Source organism: Pleurodeles waltl, chromosome 3_1, assembly GCF_031143425.1.
Source record: "Pleurodeles waltl isolate 20211129_DDA chromosome 3_1, aPleWal1.hap1.20221129, whole genome shotgun sequence".
Lineage (NCBI taxonomy): Eukaryota > Metazoa > Chordata > Amphibia > Caudata > Salamandridae > Pleurodeles > Pleurodeles waltl.
In genome coordinates this window covers 924,802,967-924,817,719 of record NC_090440.1, presented here as the reverse complement: position 1 = coordinate 924,817,719, position 14,753 = coordinate 924,802,967, and the positions used below count along the sequence as shown (strand labels likewise).

At 43.8% G+C, this 14,753-nt stretch overlaps 1 protein-coding gene across 3 annotated transcripts in view; it reads left to right on the top strand.

Moving 5' to 3' along the window:
• The window catches only part of KDM1A (lysine demethylase 1A), a 590,627-nt gene that overhangs the window by 186,591 nt on the left and 389,283 nt on the right, over positions 1-14,753 (top strand). For all 3 annotated transcript variants that reach the window (XM_069223917.1, XM_069223918.1, XM_069223916.1), the window contains exon 6: positions 5,821-5,927. In XM_069223917.1, the coding sequence (XP_069080018.1) occupies positions 5,821-5,927 (107 nt within the window). The remainder of the gene's footprint in view (positions 1-5,820; positions 5,928-14,753) is intronic.

Genomic DNA, 14,753 nt, shown 5'->3' with positions numbered 1-14,753 from the left:
TGAAAAGAAATTGACAGTTTTTACTCCCATTCAAGTATCCGCCTCTGTCGACATTCTGAGCAGTACCAAATGCATGCCTAGTGACCTTTAATGGCTCTCATGACATCCACATGAGGCTCAGTAAGTCGAGTCTTTCATGCACCGTTAGCACACCCACTGTACTAAATCCATCTCCTTCCAATTAGTGGATGCAAGTTGGGGGGGGTGTCCAAGACTGCCTTTCACGGCCCACATTCCTGGAACTAATTGAGCAAATCTGACTTGGAAACTAGGATAACATGCTGGGAAAGACTGCCCTAAGTTCCCTAAATAGCATGTACTACATAACAGAACGTGGCATAAGTCCGTCCATTTTTATATACATTGCTGTGACTAATGGACTTGTACGGCTAACTGTACATCTACTGTGTTCTGACAGAGGATGAACATGGCAAGTAGGACAAATATATGACTCATACATGTAGCACTGTGTGCAGAGTTCTCTGTAATGTTATGAGTATTTATAAAGCGCACTGTCACCCGAAAGGAGCAGTCAGGATTGATCTTTGGAATCGTCTCGTTGAAGAGCTGCAGCTTCGTGCGGAATACAGTAATTGTAGAGATGGTGCAGATATGTGGTGGCAGATCATTCCAGCCTTTTGACACAAGTTTAAAAGTCACTACTGCCTGTTCTCTTAATGAGCATACATGAAATGTGTGCAAATAAAAGTCCAGATGAGCAAAGGTGAAGACTCCCTAATTTCCTGAAGTAGCACTTCAAAAACTACTAAAGAGTTCAGGTTTTTGCTACATAGGTTACTCCGTGACAATGTGGCTTATGTCCTGTCTATTATGTGCAGTGTGGTGACTGTAAAGCACTTGTCAGACGGCAAACAGAACACCTACCATGTTTTGAAGGCAGATAAAGGTGTCAAGCAGACCATAAGCATGTCCATGATTTCCTCAAGTACAGGAAAACAATTTGTATGGCTGCTTGTCTAGTGAAGTATTAGTCCATTGAAGGTATGTATCTATGCACAGCCTTTGAAAGGTACATGTTACAGCGGGTCCAGTCAATTTTTCAATACTTTCGTATGGTACAACATATAAAGCAAGTAGGAGAACACAGGGCTCGCTGAGATGGGCACTGGGGACAGTATTGAGTGTCCTTCCTCTTTACTTTCTTCGAACAGACTCATGACAACAATGACATGGTCGAGTCTTTGTAACTGTTACAGGAATGTGGTCGGCAAGGTGTCAGTCCTGCAGCCTTGCCCCGTCCTCCAAAGCATATGAAGTGGATGCCCTGCTTTTGTAGCAGTAAGACTTTCAGTGACAGTCAAGGAAAGACATGCATTTTCTTGTGGTGGTCTGATGCCAAACAACATACGCATTGTATTTTGCCATCAGGATCAGGTGGGTTAACAGCTTTCTATACCAAGTGCATGGTTTACAACTCTTGTTGTATGGCTGAAGGACCTGGTCATTCTTATCCACGCCACCCATGTACACGTACTCAAGTATACAGATGGGCTTTTGAACTTTGGCCCACTGACCCCAAACAGTGATGAGGGCAGTGCTCTTGCCATGGGTTGTGGTGAGCATGTACGCATCACGCCTATCAAAACGTGACTGCAAGCAGTTCACTGGAACGCATCGCTGCACTCCGGGATTCTTGGAGCTTCTTACTAAACAGCTCCTATTGAAATAAGCAGCTCTGCTCCTGTGTAGAAGATGTCCACATAAAGTTTATAACCTTTATGAAGGAGTGGCTGGACGAGCTCCCATACAATCTTTGTTGTGACCCTTAGTAAGGGGGAAGTGGGTGGTGGGGGACGCAATCTAGAGAGTTTAAAGCTGAGTCCTTCCCTGTGTACGCTGTCAAGCTGTACACACTGCCAGTAGACCTCTCACACAGCAAGTACAGCTTGATGGCATAACCAGCTCTTTTGCTTAAGTGTGTACTGCCAGAACTCTAGCCACCCTTTGTACAGGATCAAGGACTCATCAATGGCTATATTCTTTATGGAATTGTGCATCTCTGGAAACCTGGCATACAAATGTTCAACAGCATGCAGAATTTTGAAAAGCCTGTCATGCGCTGGATGTTCCCGGGGTAATGCAGTGCAGTTATCCTTGAAATACAGCATACGCTGCAACAGCAAAAAACAGTCTTTGATCATATGCAGTGCAAGGATTGGTGTTACCCAAACTGTGTGAGGAGACAGTCAGAACTGGATGATTTGTTTGTGCATCTAAACCCATTTAGAGTAGAAGTTCCCAAAATTACTTCAACTCAAATGAAGTGGGGGTCCACCCGTGTGCCCTGGAATCAGACCCAAGAGTGCCTCAATGATCCCTCAGAAATTGTTCCGCACACAAACTTGTTTGCTGCAGTTTCTTCAAGTCAACATCCAGATTTCGAACCTGGTTCCCCATGTTTCGTGATCAGCAATTTTAGCCAACTTAGCCACATCCCCCTCCTTTCAAAACTCTGCTTGTTTTGGCCTCTCAATGTTCAAAGAGGATTTTCAGATGAGCCAGAGCTAGTCTTTTGTCTTGATCCCAGCTCAAACTTTCAGTGGCTCGCTCATATCTAATGTGGGTTGTTGAACTCCCATACAGATGACCTCTTTCTGGTCTCCTAATTGAAAGCAGGTTCTATTAGATAAACTGCTTGATCAAACCAGGAGTGTGCCTTAAGAACCCTGCTGCTGTGAACAGTGAATATCCAAAAGTGACCTTAATGTACGCAATAACACAGTAATCACAGTTGTCATTTCTATGTTCTCTATCTTTTTAACCACCTTTCTGCATGTTGTGGGATGTTAAATCATTTTCTTTTCTTACTACAAGGCTAAAAATGGAATATATGTTGAAGGATCAGATTGAGCACATAGAAAGCATGCATATAATCCGTCTTTAGATCATAATCATTAACACCATTTAAATATGCATGTAACGCAAAAGATTGCTGAGTGAGTTATGTATTCACTTCTGATCTCTGCCTCCAGAACACAGTTTTGAATTCCAGAGAGGCCAAATCTGTTCTTCATTCTTCAGAGGACTATTCATTGAATACCATTATATTAAATAATGAATAATTAAATGTGCCATAAAATGCATATCTGTGGAGAATAATGCAATATGCAAAACAGTTTATTATTGTATACCTTGGTGCCTTCTCTAGTTTGCTGTAACTAGTTTAGGTGTACACTATATTAACAACCTGACTCGAAACAAAATATGTTGAGTTTTATAGTATCCATTCTTCTGCATCCCCCCCCCCCCACCACCACCACCACCATGAGCTAGCTACCTCCCCTGCCTAAACAAATTGGGGTCTTCAAGCATTATCCATCTGAACTGTAAAATTAGCACAGTGATGAGATTTTTTTCCCCTGGTGAAGTAAAACAATTTAGTTTCAGGAAACTTCAGTTTGAGAAAGCTTTACAAAAAACACTTTACCACTTACATTTGTTCACATATACTCTGTTGGGACAGGAGCGCCCCCTGAATGATGTACTGCTGTGTTTTCTTCCCCAAATGCCAGACTGTAAGCATCTGGTATCTTGGGTTTTGAGTTTGTCTCTAGCTTCGCAGAGGCGTAGGTCTGACCCTTGACATGTGTGAGGTTCCAAACCTGTCCTATGACCTGGAAGGGCCTTTCAAGTGTGCCTTCCTTATACTGACAGTGGACTACTGTCCTGTCACAGGTTTAGCATGTAGAGTGGTGGTGAACATGTCCTGGAAACCCATAGTTGTGGCCAGACCTTTTTATATTTATCACTAGAGTGAAGGTTACAGGCTCACTTGTGTAAAGTTTTGCTTACATGCAATAACTAACATCCAAAGTGTATGCTCTGTGATAACTAACATCCAAAAAGTATGCTATGCATATGTGCGTGTTTCCTTTTTGGTACAGGCATTTTGTCTGAGTGAGTCAGAGCAATGAAGGCCTGTAGGTTCTAATGTGGAAGTACCAGGCCCTTTCTCTGTAAAAAGTTGAAGTTTTCCCAAACAGTAGAAGTGGACAGCTGACATCCTGAAGCTGGATGGAGGAGACATAACTACCGGAGTAGGAAGGGAAGGATACAAGGCTTCTTTAGACATTCAATTAAGCCTTATGAAGAAAGAAGCTCTGCCTTTCGGTAGATGGCAGAAGTGAAGGGTAGGACTGCAGTCTTTGTCTCTTCCATGATCATTGTTTAGTGTGGCTGTTGCTAGCCAGGTCTAGAAAACACATACCTCTTTGTTCCTCTGTTGTGGGTACTCCAGCCTGGAGACTACCCTGCTGCGAGGACATCACTTAACACAAAGGCTATGTCTGAATAGCAACCTGGAGAGGATACTTAAAAAGAACTACCCTAAACCGGTTCTGACAGTGCAGGCAGGGAATCCACATCTGCTGTCTGCTTTGACTGTATAAAAGTGGGAGCCACTGACTGTTTGTTGTTCCATTTCCAAGTTCTCTTTGACGAAGGAAGGGAGTGCTTCATAGAGTATTCAGAGGTCTCCTGTGCAATCAGAGTTGGTGTTTCCATGACAGCCAGCTTCTCAGAGGATAGGGGATATCACCTGAAATCTCGCCTTTCTGAAAGAATCCGTTCTTATGACCTGAAATGTTTAGAAGTCAACCTGCCTACTGAGAGAGGGAAGGCAGGCAACCCAGCTGTAGGTGTGACTGTCCTGGGAGTGCCAGAAGCAGCTTGGCTACAGTGGTGTGTGGATCTACAAGAAGGTGGTAGACTGAGGAGAGTGGTTTGTGTGCCCTGAGGAGTGTCGAAACAGTTGCTCTTTGCTACTGGTTTCGGGGAAAGGTGAGGGAGGGTGGTTTGGGTGGGGGATGCTCAGCATTTGTCGCTGCTGTAGGCAAGGGCTGTGTCTGGGGACACACTGTACCGCCACAACCAAAAGTTGTGACCACCATCAGGAACTTTAACTGAGGCAGACTATGCCTTCACTATGAAGAACTGTACCTGAGGCCCTCCTGCTGCACCGAAAGACCCTGTTGTGACTATCCTGGTGCCTCTGTGGTCCCCTGATCCTTGCCAACCTATCTGCTGCACCACACCAGAGACCCAGAAGTCAGTACCCTGAATTCTCCTGACGTCTGCTCATCCAGTCAGCACCCGTCAGTGAGGACGTAGTTCTCTGCTGTTCTTCTGCTGCAGCTTTCATCCAGATTGTGGGCTGTACCATCAGTTGATAGAAATGGAAGCCACACGCTGTAGGTCCTCACTAGCTGCAGGGAAAGGACTCTGTGTCTGCACTGTGGTGAAACTGTGCTGGCAGGGTCCTTATTGCTTAAGTGGGTGCTACATATTGAGCTAAAGAGTAATCTGCACCTGAGCTTTTATATATAGAAACTCTATACATCAGGGGGAGCACCAGTGTGTTATTTGTTCCCGATACCCGTTTTGTGGAGTATTGAGCTTTAAGTGTGTGTATTAAAGGGTTTTTATTTTACTAAAATAAAGCACTGGTTTGGGCAATCACTTGTGCTGCTGCGGGACTATTGAGTTCTGAGCTTGTGAACCCCAACCCCACCTCCCCCAGAAGCCTGTGAATGCTTTGCATCGCTACCACTGAGTATCAAGTGGATTCTTTTTCACCTATTTTGTAGTGCCATAGTAGGGCAAACTCTGGGACAGCAGAGGCAAGCAACCCTAGCCCCCACAATTGAGGCTCAGTGTAGACCCTGCTTGTTCCGTGCCCAAAACAGTGTATGACACTCTGGTAAAACTGTTTTACAAAAACTGTATCTTCTATGGTTATGTTTTGCACAACAACGAGTTACTCACTGAAGCTTTCTGTTTCTCTCTTGTCCTGTTCATCAGCAAAAAAAACTGGGAAGGTAATTATTATAGGCTCTGGAGTATCCGGTTTGGCAGCCGCTCGCCAATTGCAAAGCTTTGGGATGGATGTCACACTTCTTGAAGCTAGGGTAAGAAATAATTTTGAAATGTTGATGAATGCTTAAAGTAGGCTGACAAAGCGTTGTACGAGGGACAGGGTTGCTCCCAAAAATGGACAAAAATCTGGGGGTCATGAAATGCCTGAAGGAGCAACATATGTTATGATTTTGCTGCTTTTGGGGCCAAGACCTGGTCCTCCACGACTGTTGATTGACATGGACATGAGATGGAATTGCGATGGGTGGTGTTGGAATGCAACATGTCGATTTCTCCTTCTGTAAAGGCATTGCATCACTGTGCCATATATTAGCCTTTTATATTACTGTCAATAAACAAAGTTGATAAAAAATGAATGGTCAAAGTGCACATCCAATTAGAAATGCAATATATTAAATTGTATGCACAACTTCTGAAATCCTTTTTGACATCAAGAAGGATCACAGAATAACATACCAGAATACATTTCTAAGCTTTAGTGACACTTTTTAGCCTAGCCTAGAATCTGTCACAAATTGAGTCCTAATGGCATTGAAAAATATTTTATAATTTCACATTGTTGTCATCTTACATCCATATCTTTTGCGGCACAGTTGTGTTCTAGACACTGAAATTTGTTAGTTATTTTGTTTAATTTTAAAGTCTTGCTTTTTCAGTGTGAATACCATTCATCTTCAGCGAGAAAGATGAAGCAGAGGCTTTCATATAGAAAAAGGTGAAAATGGTGCTGCCAGCTTACAATGAAAGTACATTTCTCTGAAATCCTCTGCACTGAATGTGTGTCTCCTTAATCACTTTGCCAGAACTAAAATCTTTGGTTCACTTTATTTTGCTGGTACTTTCCACAGCAGAATTTCACCTTTAACCTTGTAAAAGCCATTGTTTCTTACATCATAAGTTTCATTATCTTTATTTTTTAGATGATTTAAAGCTTCACCTCGATTATCCCAGCTGTACTACTACTATAAATCTCAGTAATAACTTGGAAGCAATGCAACTGATGCCCAGTACCACTACTTGTAAGGCCAGCCTTATTCTAGATCAGTTTCTTTCCCAATTCATCCAATGCCAGAGTGGATGCACCCATGCCACTCATTTGGTTAGATCACTATACCTTTCCAGTACTTCTTCCTTAAAAAGTTTCCTTTTCTCCCCAGTAACGGCTGCCACCCTCACACAACACTGGTCAAAACTTGTGCCTTAATTGTTCTGCTCCCAAGTAGACAACTCTATACTGACTCTTACATCCAACATCAGTTTAGCTGATCATTATGTTAGCTGTTGGATCTCCTCTGGCCTTGACCTAATCATCCCTCTCACCCTGACCACAACTAAGAGATCAGGGCCTTCTGCCTCATGGTTTAACAGTCATCTTAAATCTCTTAGAAAGAGAATTAAGAACTAGAATGTGTATGGTGCAAGCATAAAGACACACAATAAATGGAAATCTGAAGAGACCCTTAAGAGCTATCATAAAATCATCAGAACTGCCCACTGTGACTCATATGCAGAAAAAATTGAGGGAACTTCCAATTCACCCAAAGGAGTTCCTTCGATTGTAAAATCCCTTCTGGATCCTGTTACTGTTCATACTCCTTCTCAATTATTAGGTGTAACGATGTTGCTATGTTTGTTTCTCAAAAAACTTAGCTACATTTATGTTACTTTACTCCTTAAGCTTAGGCTGTCATTACATTAAGCTATCTGGAACCCCTTGTTTTCCCCAGCACACTCCTGACATACTTAACAATTAATAATGCTGATTGTTTTACCCACCAATTTAGTTCCAACAAATCTGGCTCTCCATTAGATCTCACACCCATGCACGCAATAAGCCAAGAGGCCTCAGTCATTCATCCTTTTTTATTTCAACTTCTAAATCTCTTGATTAAATCTGCTTTGGTCCTCAGGCTTGAAAACATACAGTTGTCATTCTGCCTCTAGCAAAAGAAAAACCCACCCACAGTCTATCGTCCCATTAAGCCAGTAGACTATTGTCCCATCTCACTCCTCCTGCTACCAGCCAGATTGATATAAAAGCACATCAATAAACAACAACTCAATTATCTAGAATCCCATGCCATACTAGATATTTCTCAATAAGGCTTTTGCCTGCCACAGAGTCCGCCCTTCGGGCTGTTACTGGAGCTCTGCTTCTCACTCTTGGTGAGGGTGAATCTACAGCCATCGTTTTACTAGCCTTACTGTGGCGTATGACAGTGTCTCGCGATGCCCTACTGAAAAGACAGATTTTGAGGTCTACAAATGGTTATTTTTTTTTTTTTTTTTTAAGTCCTTTGTTTTAAAGTCTCTCTTAAACTCTTTTCTTCCTCTGTCCATGCTGTGACCTGTTGTGTTCAACAGGGCTTATCTTTGAGCCCTGTGCTTTTCAATATCTACCTTCGCTCCCTCGCTTACATCGTATAGTCTTTTGGATTTACTCTCATTTACGCAGGCAATACCCAGCTTGTTATTTTCCTGTCAAAGGACTTCCCCTACTAAATCCATTTTACTCTGTAATTGTTTTCCAGCTGTCACCAATTGGATGGGTCTCAGCTGCCTGAAGCTTAATAAGAAAACCGAAGGCATGATAGTAGGCCACTAGCCGAATTGGTGGTACTCGCGCTGGCAGCCCCACTCTCTTGGATCTTTTCTATCTCCCAAGGAGATCGTAAAAAGATCCTGGGCTTCTGGCTAAGCCACAACCTCTCTGTGGCTCTTTAACTTAACATAGCCGCAGCCTGCTGTTGTGAAGATTTTGCCTGTCCTTTTTCCTTTCGCCCAGAAATCCATAGTCCAGACAATTATCTCTTGCCTGGAATACGGTAATCTACTTTACCTGGGAATATCTACTTGGGTGTCTTTAGGTCATCCAGGATGCAGAGTCTCTTACTTCCGGTACCCCAACATTATTCCACCTCTGCCTATCTTAGAGACCTCTATTGGCTGCTGATAGCTAAAAGGACCAAATTCAGAGCCCTCTGTTCTACATACTAGGTTCTAGCCAAAACTGGCCCACAATATCTTTAACTCTTGCCATCACCTCAGAAACCATGCAGTCCAGACACTGAGAGGGCAGCTCTTTTAGATATTTGGCTCCTCAAACTCAGGAACAGTCTTCAACTCTACCTCCGTTTAATTCCTTCTAAAACTGTTATCAGGTTACAACTAAAATGGGCCTTTTCAAACTTCACCCATTCCGCAGAATGCATCAGGACATTTTCTAAGGGCTTCAGTGCCTCAGTTGGGTTAGCTGTATGCTTCACAAATCCCCCAAAATAAACATGTTTCACAGTGACTACACCTGCTGCAGTCTTGATAACGTCTCCTTCATTTGCTTTCTCTCTCCCTCTCTCTTCTCCATCCCACATGTAGTCTTAGGCTATGTGAACTTGTTCGTATTTGTCAAGTTGTTGAAGAGACTTTTGAGCTAAATGACTTGAACGTTATTGTTTGAAATTGGCGTAGTGTTAGACAGTAGAAGAACACTGCCTTACCAACTTGTGCCTGTCCCTCAGATTGACCATGTGGAAAAGGGCGCGCTATGCTAAATGTTCTTGAATTTATCCTGGTAGTGGCTAGAGGGCTACAGCATAAATCTGCTGCTTGTGGAAGAGCTTCCTCTCTTTTGCTGTCTCCACTTGATATTGTCGGGTTTTTACTGATTTTTTTATTTTATTATTATTATTTTTTCTTTTTTTTACTAAATGAGCAAGACCTCTTTTGCTTGAGGCCTTGAAGTCCTCCAGTAGTTATTTACTTTTACCCCCTTTTGGAGTATTTGATGGTGACCTATGGAGGAGTTGCTTCCACTGTAGAAGCTTGCACCTCTGAAATCCATCATAAAAAGATAGCTAACATCTTTCCATCAAATAGTTACTTTGCCAAGTGTCACTCAGCACAAAAATAAGTAATTTTTCCATTGTTTTTTTAAGCAGACCTTGTTAGGTCCTTGTGTCCCTTAGAAAATTACCCTGTTATCAGGTAGCCGGCAAAATGTTTTTAGAGATGCTTAAAAACATAAAAAGCATATCTGCTCGCACAACTGGTTCAGTCCTGTGGGCCGAAAGGACTAAGACTTGTAGTTTTTACAAAATGACATGTACGGAAATATTTGCTTTGCTTTGTTTAAGTATACTTCAAACTAGATATGATAGGCCAGGCTATGCAGTAGGGTAACCCTGAGTAAACACTTAGGGCTCTGGTTTTCTGGATTCAGGTCAGAGTCTCACACCCTAGATATGCTTGCAAGTTTTGTTTTTAAAGATAATTGAGTTCTACAGTAGAATCCCTGAAAGCAGAGAGAGACATGAAAGATCAGACATGATTTAGCTATACACTGTCTAAATGTATGTGATCCTGCTACACAAATATCATTGCGTCTCAGTCAGCACTCATCTTTTGTGTCTTTGTATCAGACTTCAGCTGGATTGCTTCCGTACCCTTATGGTGGAAATCCTGGTGTCTCTATAATCCAGGTGTCTGCTTCTCTTGCTCATTTCTACATTTGCCCCACCTCCATCCCCCATTTTCAGTTCTCTCCTCTTCCCCAATCTATTCTGTATCATGCTCACTCGGTCCTCCTGAGACTTTCTGTATTTCTTTTTCTTAGGCAACTCCCTTTGTTCAAGGTTTTTCCTCTTCCCCCTACACCAGTTTTATTTCTGAAATTGCTCTTCAACATTGAGTTGAGTTAAATTTGCAGGATCATAAATGTCTTCCTGATGCAGCAGACAAATAGTTGTGCTTCATTTCTAAAGTGGCCATTGGTGATAATTCAGCGCAAGAACTCACCCAACCAAATCCTAGAAGAGGCACAAGTTACCAAAAGAGGCACTGTATCAGTTGGCGTGTCATAAGTTGGTCTTCTCTTAAAAAATACAAACGTACTTTAATTCTAGCTCCCTCAATCACAATAAGGTAGATATCCAGCCTCTGTTTTTGTAAATAGGAAACTACATTTGGAAATGGTAAAGTAAGGCCGTTGCCGTCATTTAGAGATCAAACAGCTACTTCTCTGACATTTGTCCACCAGTTGAAGACCTCCTTAAATTAAAATATATACGCAGTGCACACACACATCTTATGTTGATAATTATCAGTCCACTGTTGTAATAAGTTCATCACCAGGGGTCTGGCAGCACACACACAGAAATAAGGCACTTAAGTCTACCTGTACCTTGATGGTTCACGCAGCACTGTAGGTCATATTATGTTACCTGACCTTATGAAGCTACTGAAGCAAAACTTTGATGAAGTACTCTGTAAACATTACTCGTAAGCCAATCTAAATGGCCAGGTCTTCAGGAGTTTGTTACATTTGAGATGACAGAGTGAACCTAATGTCAGGAGGAAGGGTATTCCAAATGCTGGGTGCAAGAAAGTATAAACTTTTCCCACCCAGCATTGTCTTTTTAAAGGGGGGGATGGAGAGAAGATTCAGGTGCGAAGATCTTAAATTGAGGACCAGTATATATTTGTGGATACGAGCTGAGAAGAAGGCCAGCACAAGACTGTAAAGATTGGAAAACAATGCAACATATTTTATAAATAGAGCTTTGTTCGATTGGAAGCCAATGCAATTTCTTCAATAGGGGAATGATAGGACACCTCCAAGGTCGTTGGAAGAGCAGCCTAGTCTCCTGACTTTGTGTTAGTTGAAGCCTGACAACTAACCTCTTGAGGAGACCCAAGAAGAGGGAATTAGCATAGTCGACTCTCGAAATAACCAGTGCCATAAAGACCTGTGGGAGAGCTTCGAAGAAAAGATGTCTACTGATCTTCCTAATTTTATGTAGTTGGAAAAAGGCTGAGACTGTGGCCCCAACCTGTGGTTTCATTGATAGTTTGGAGTCAATCAATACTCCCAAGCTTTTTACTAAATTCTTGGAGTGAGGTGTAGTGCCCATTGAGGAAGGCCGGAAGGTGACATTCCATAGGTGAGGTTGTTTTCCAGTGCTAACAACCTCCTATCTTGTCAGAATTCAGTTTAAGTTGGTTACAGTGAATCCATTCACGTATGAATAGAATAGTCCTGAAAAGCTGACATTGATTCCGGTGTATTCTCAATCCAGAAGATCAATTGCATTTCGTCGGCGTAATTGTACACTTTGGCTTGCCTGTGCTTCAGGACAAGGATTAACATCAAAATATTTAGATTAATAAAGTAGGGAGATAAAGATGATCCCTAAGGTACTCCACAAGTTTAATTAGCCTTAGAGAAGTGAAAGGAGGAAAGTCTCACTGACAGTGAATGGACCTTAAAAACAATGTGATCAGTCCAGCCGTCAGGTGCCTTGAAATGGAAAATATGGAATTTGACTCAGAGAAACAGTCCGCTTCTGTTTTTTCGGAGTTCACCTTTTGCCAGAATCCAGTTCCTTGTACATATCTTTAGTTTGGAGAGATCTGGTGTATTTCTGTCAGAGGATTGCTTTAAATAGATTATTGCTACTTTGCATGTGACCTGTGCTGAAAGTCTCTCTTTTTAGCTTTTAGCCCCAATTGATGATTTTGTTTCTTCATATGTCTTTCTACCCCGTGGTAGTCTGAATATGCAACCCTTGCAGGAAGATCGTAGAGGATGATTATTTTAAACCAGAAGGACATTTAAAGTCCGCTCCACTGGTATCCAAGGACAGGCCCTGAACTGGATCATCTTGTTCCTCTCGGACCGAACACAGGGAGTCTACCTCCCTCCCTTTCGCTCAGAACCCACTGAGATCATCTGCGGCGTCCCACAAGGCTCCTCACTCAAACCCACTCTCTTCAAGATCTACATGAGCCCCCTCGCCAACATCGCTCGCAAACACAACATCATCTCCTACGCCGACGACACCCAGCTGATACTCTCCCTCACCAAAGACCCAGCCACCGCCAAAGCCATCCTGCAGGTTGGAATGAAAGACGTCGCACAATGGATGAAGCTCAGCCACCTGAAACTGAACTCACACAAAACGGAGGTCCTCATCCTCTGTAACTCCCCGTCCGCCTGGGACGACTTGTGGTGGCCCACGGCCCTGGGCACCGCACCCACCCCCTCAGACCACGCACGCAACCTCTGATTCATCCTGGACCCCCTTCTCACCATGACCAAGCAAGTCAACGCCGTCTCATCCTCTTGCTTCCACACTCTTAGAATGCTCTGGAAGATCTTCTGCTGGATCCCCGCCGATACCAGAAAGACTGTTACCCACGCCCTCGTCACAAGCCGCCTGGACTACGGGAACACCCTATACGCAGGAACCACCGCAAAACTTCAGAAACGTCTTCAACGCATACAAAACGCTTCTGCACGCCTCATCCTCGACGTACCCCGCCACAACCACATATCCGCCCACCTGAAACACCTGCACTGGCTCCCCGTCAACAAAAGGATCACCTTCAGGCTCCTCACCCATGCACACAAAGCCCTCCACAATAAGGGCCCTGAATACCTCAACAGTCGCCTCGCCTTCTACACTCCCACCCGTCAACTTCGCTCTACCAGCCTCTCTCTCGCCACTGTCCCTCGCATCCGCAGAACCACCGCCAGAGGTAAATCCTTCTCCTACCTGGCAGCCAAGACATGGAACTCCCTTCCTGTCCACCTCAGGACTACCCAGGACCACCTCGCCTTCAGGAAGAGCCTCAAGACCTGGCTCTTTGAGCAGCAGTAACCCCTCCCCCCAGCGCCTTGAGACCCTCACGGGTGAGTAGCGCGCTCTATAAATGCTTTGATTGATTGATTGATTGAAAGTGTTGCTTTTGGCATTAAGACTTCAGAAAGCTTGACATGGAAGAGAAGAATGCATGTATATTTTATTTTTATAGCTCAAACCTAGCCAGAAGAACTCCAGTGCTTATGCTCACTCTGTTTTCAAATTTGTCACTATAGTGTAGTGACCACTTATTTCACTCAAAATTAGCATATTGGACCCCCCCCCCCCCTTATAAGTCCCTAGTATATGGTACCTAGGTACCCAGGGCATTGGGGTTCCAGGAGATCCATATTGGCTGCAGCATTTATTTTGCCACCCATAAGGAGCTCATACAAACACTTCTTCAGGACTGCATTGCAGCTTAAGTGGAATAGTGTAAGCACTCTTTCACAGCCACTTTTCACTGCACCAGGTCACTTATAAGTCTCCTATATATCTAACCTTCAGTTCCTGAAGGTTAGGAGCATAGTACCTGTGTGTGAGGGCACCCCTGCACTAGCAGAGGTGCTCCCACGTTGTCTAGGCCCAAGTTCCCAGTCTTCGTGAGTGCGGGGACACCATTATACGCGTGCACTACATATATGTCAATACATATATGTAGCTCCACAATGGTAACCCCCGAATATGGCCATGTGAGGTGTCTAAGACTGAGAAGTTGTACCCCAGTCTGATTCTGGTATTGGAGTGCCAATTCCATGCCCCCTTTGTGCTTCACCATAGACCCCCAGTACTGCCAAACCAGCCCTCTGAGGTTTCCACTGCAGCCCCAGCTGCTGCCACCTCACTGACAGGCTTCTGCCCTCCTGGATCTTGAGCAGCTCAATCCCAGGAAGACAGAACAATGCATTTCCTTTAGGAGAGGGGTGTTACACCCTCTCTCTTTGGAAATAGGTGTTACAGGCATGGGATGGGTATTCTCCCAGACCCCTAGGGCATGCTTTGAAGGGCACAAATGGTGCCCTCCTTGCATAATCCAGTCTACACCAGCTCAGGGACCCCCAGTCCCTGCTCTGGTGCGAAACTGGAAAAAGGAAAGGGGAGTGCCCAGAGCCCCTCCAGAGTGTCGTTGGGTTCTACCATCTTGTTTTCTGGATGGTCAGGGACCTCTGGGAGCATCTGAGTGGCCAGTACCAGCAGGTGACGTCAGAGACCCCTCCT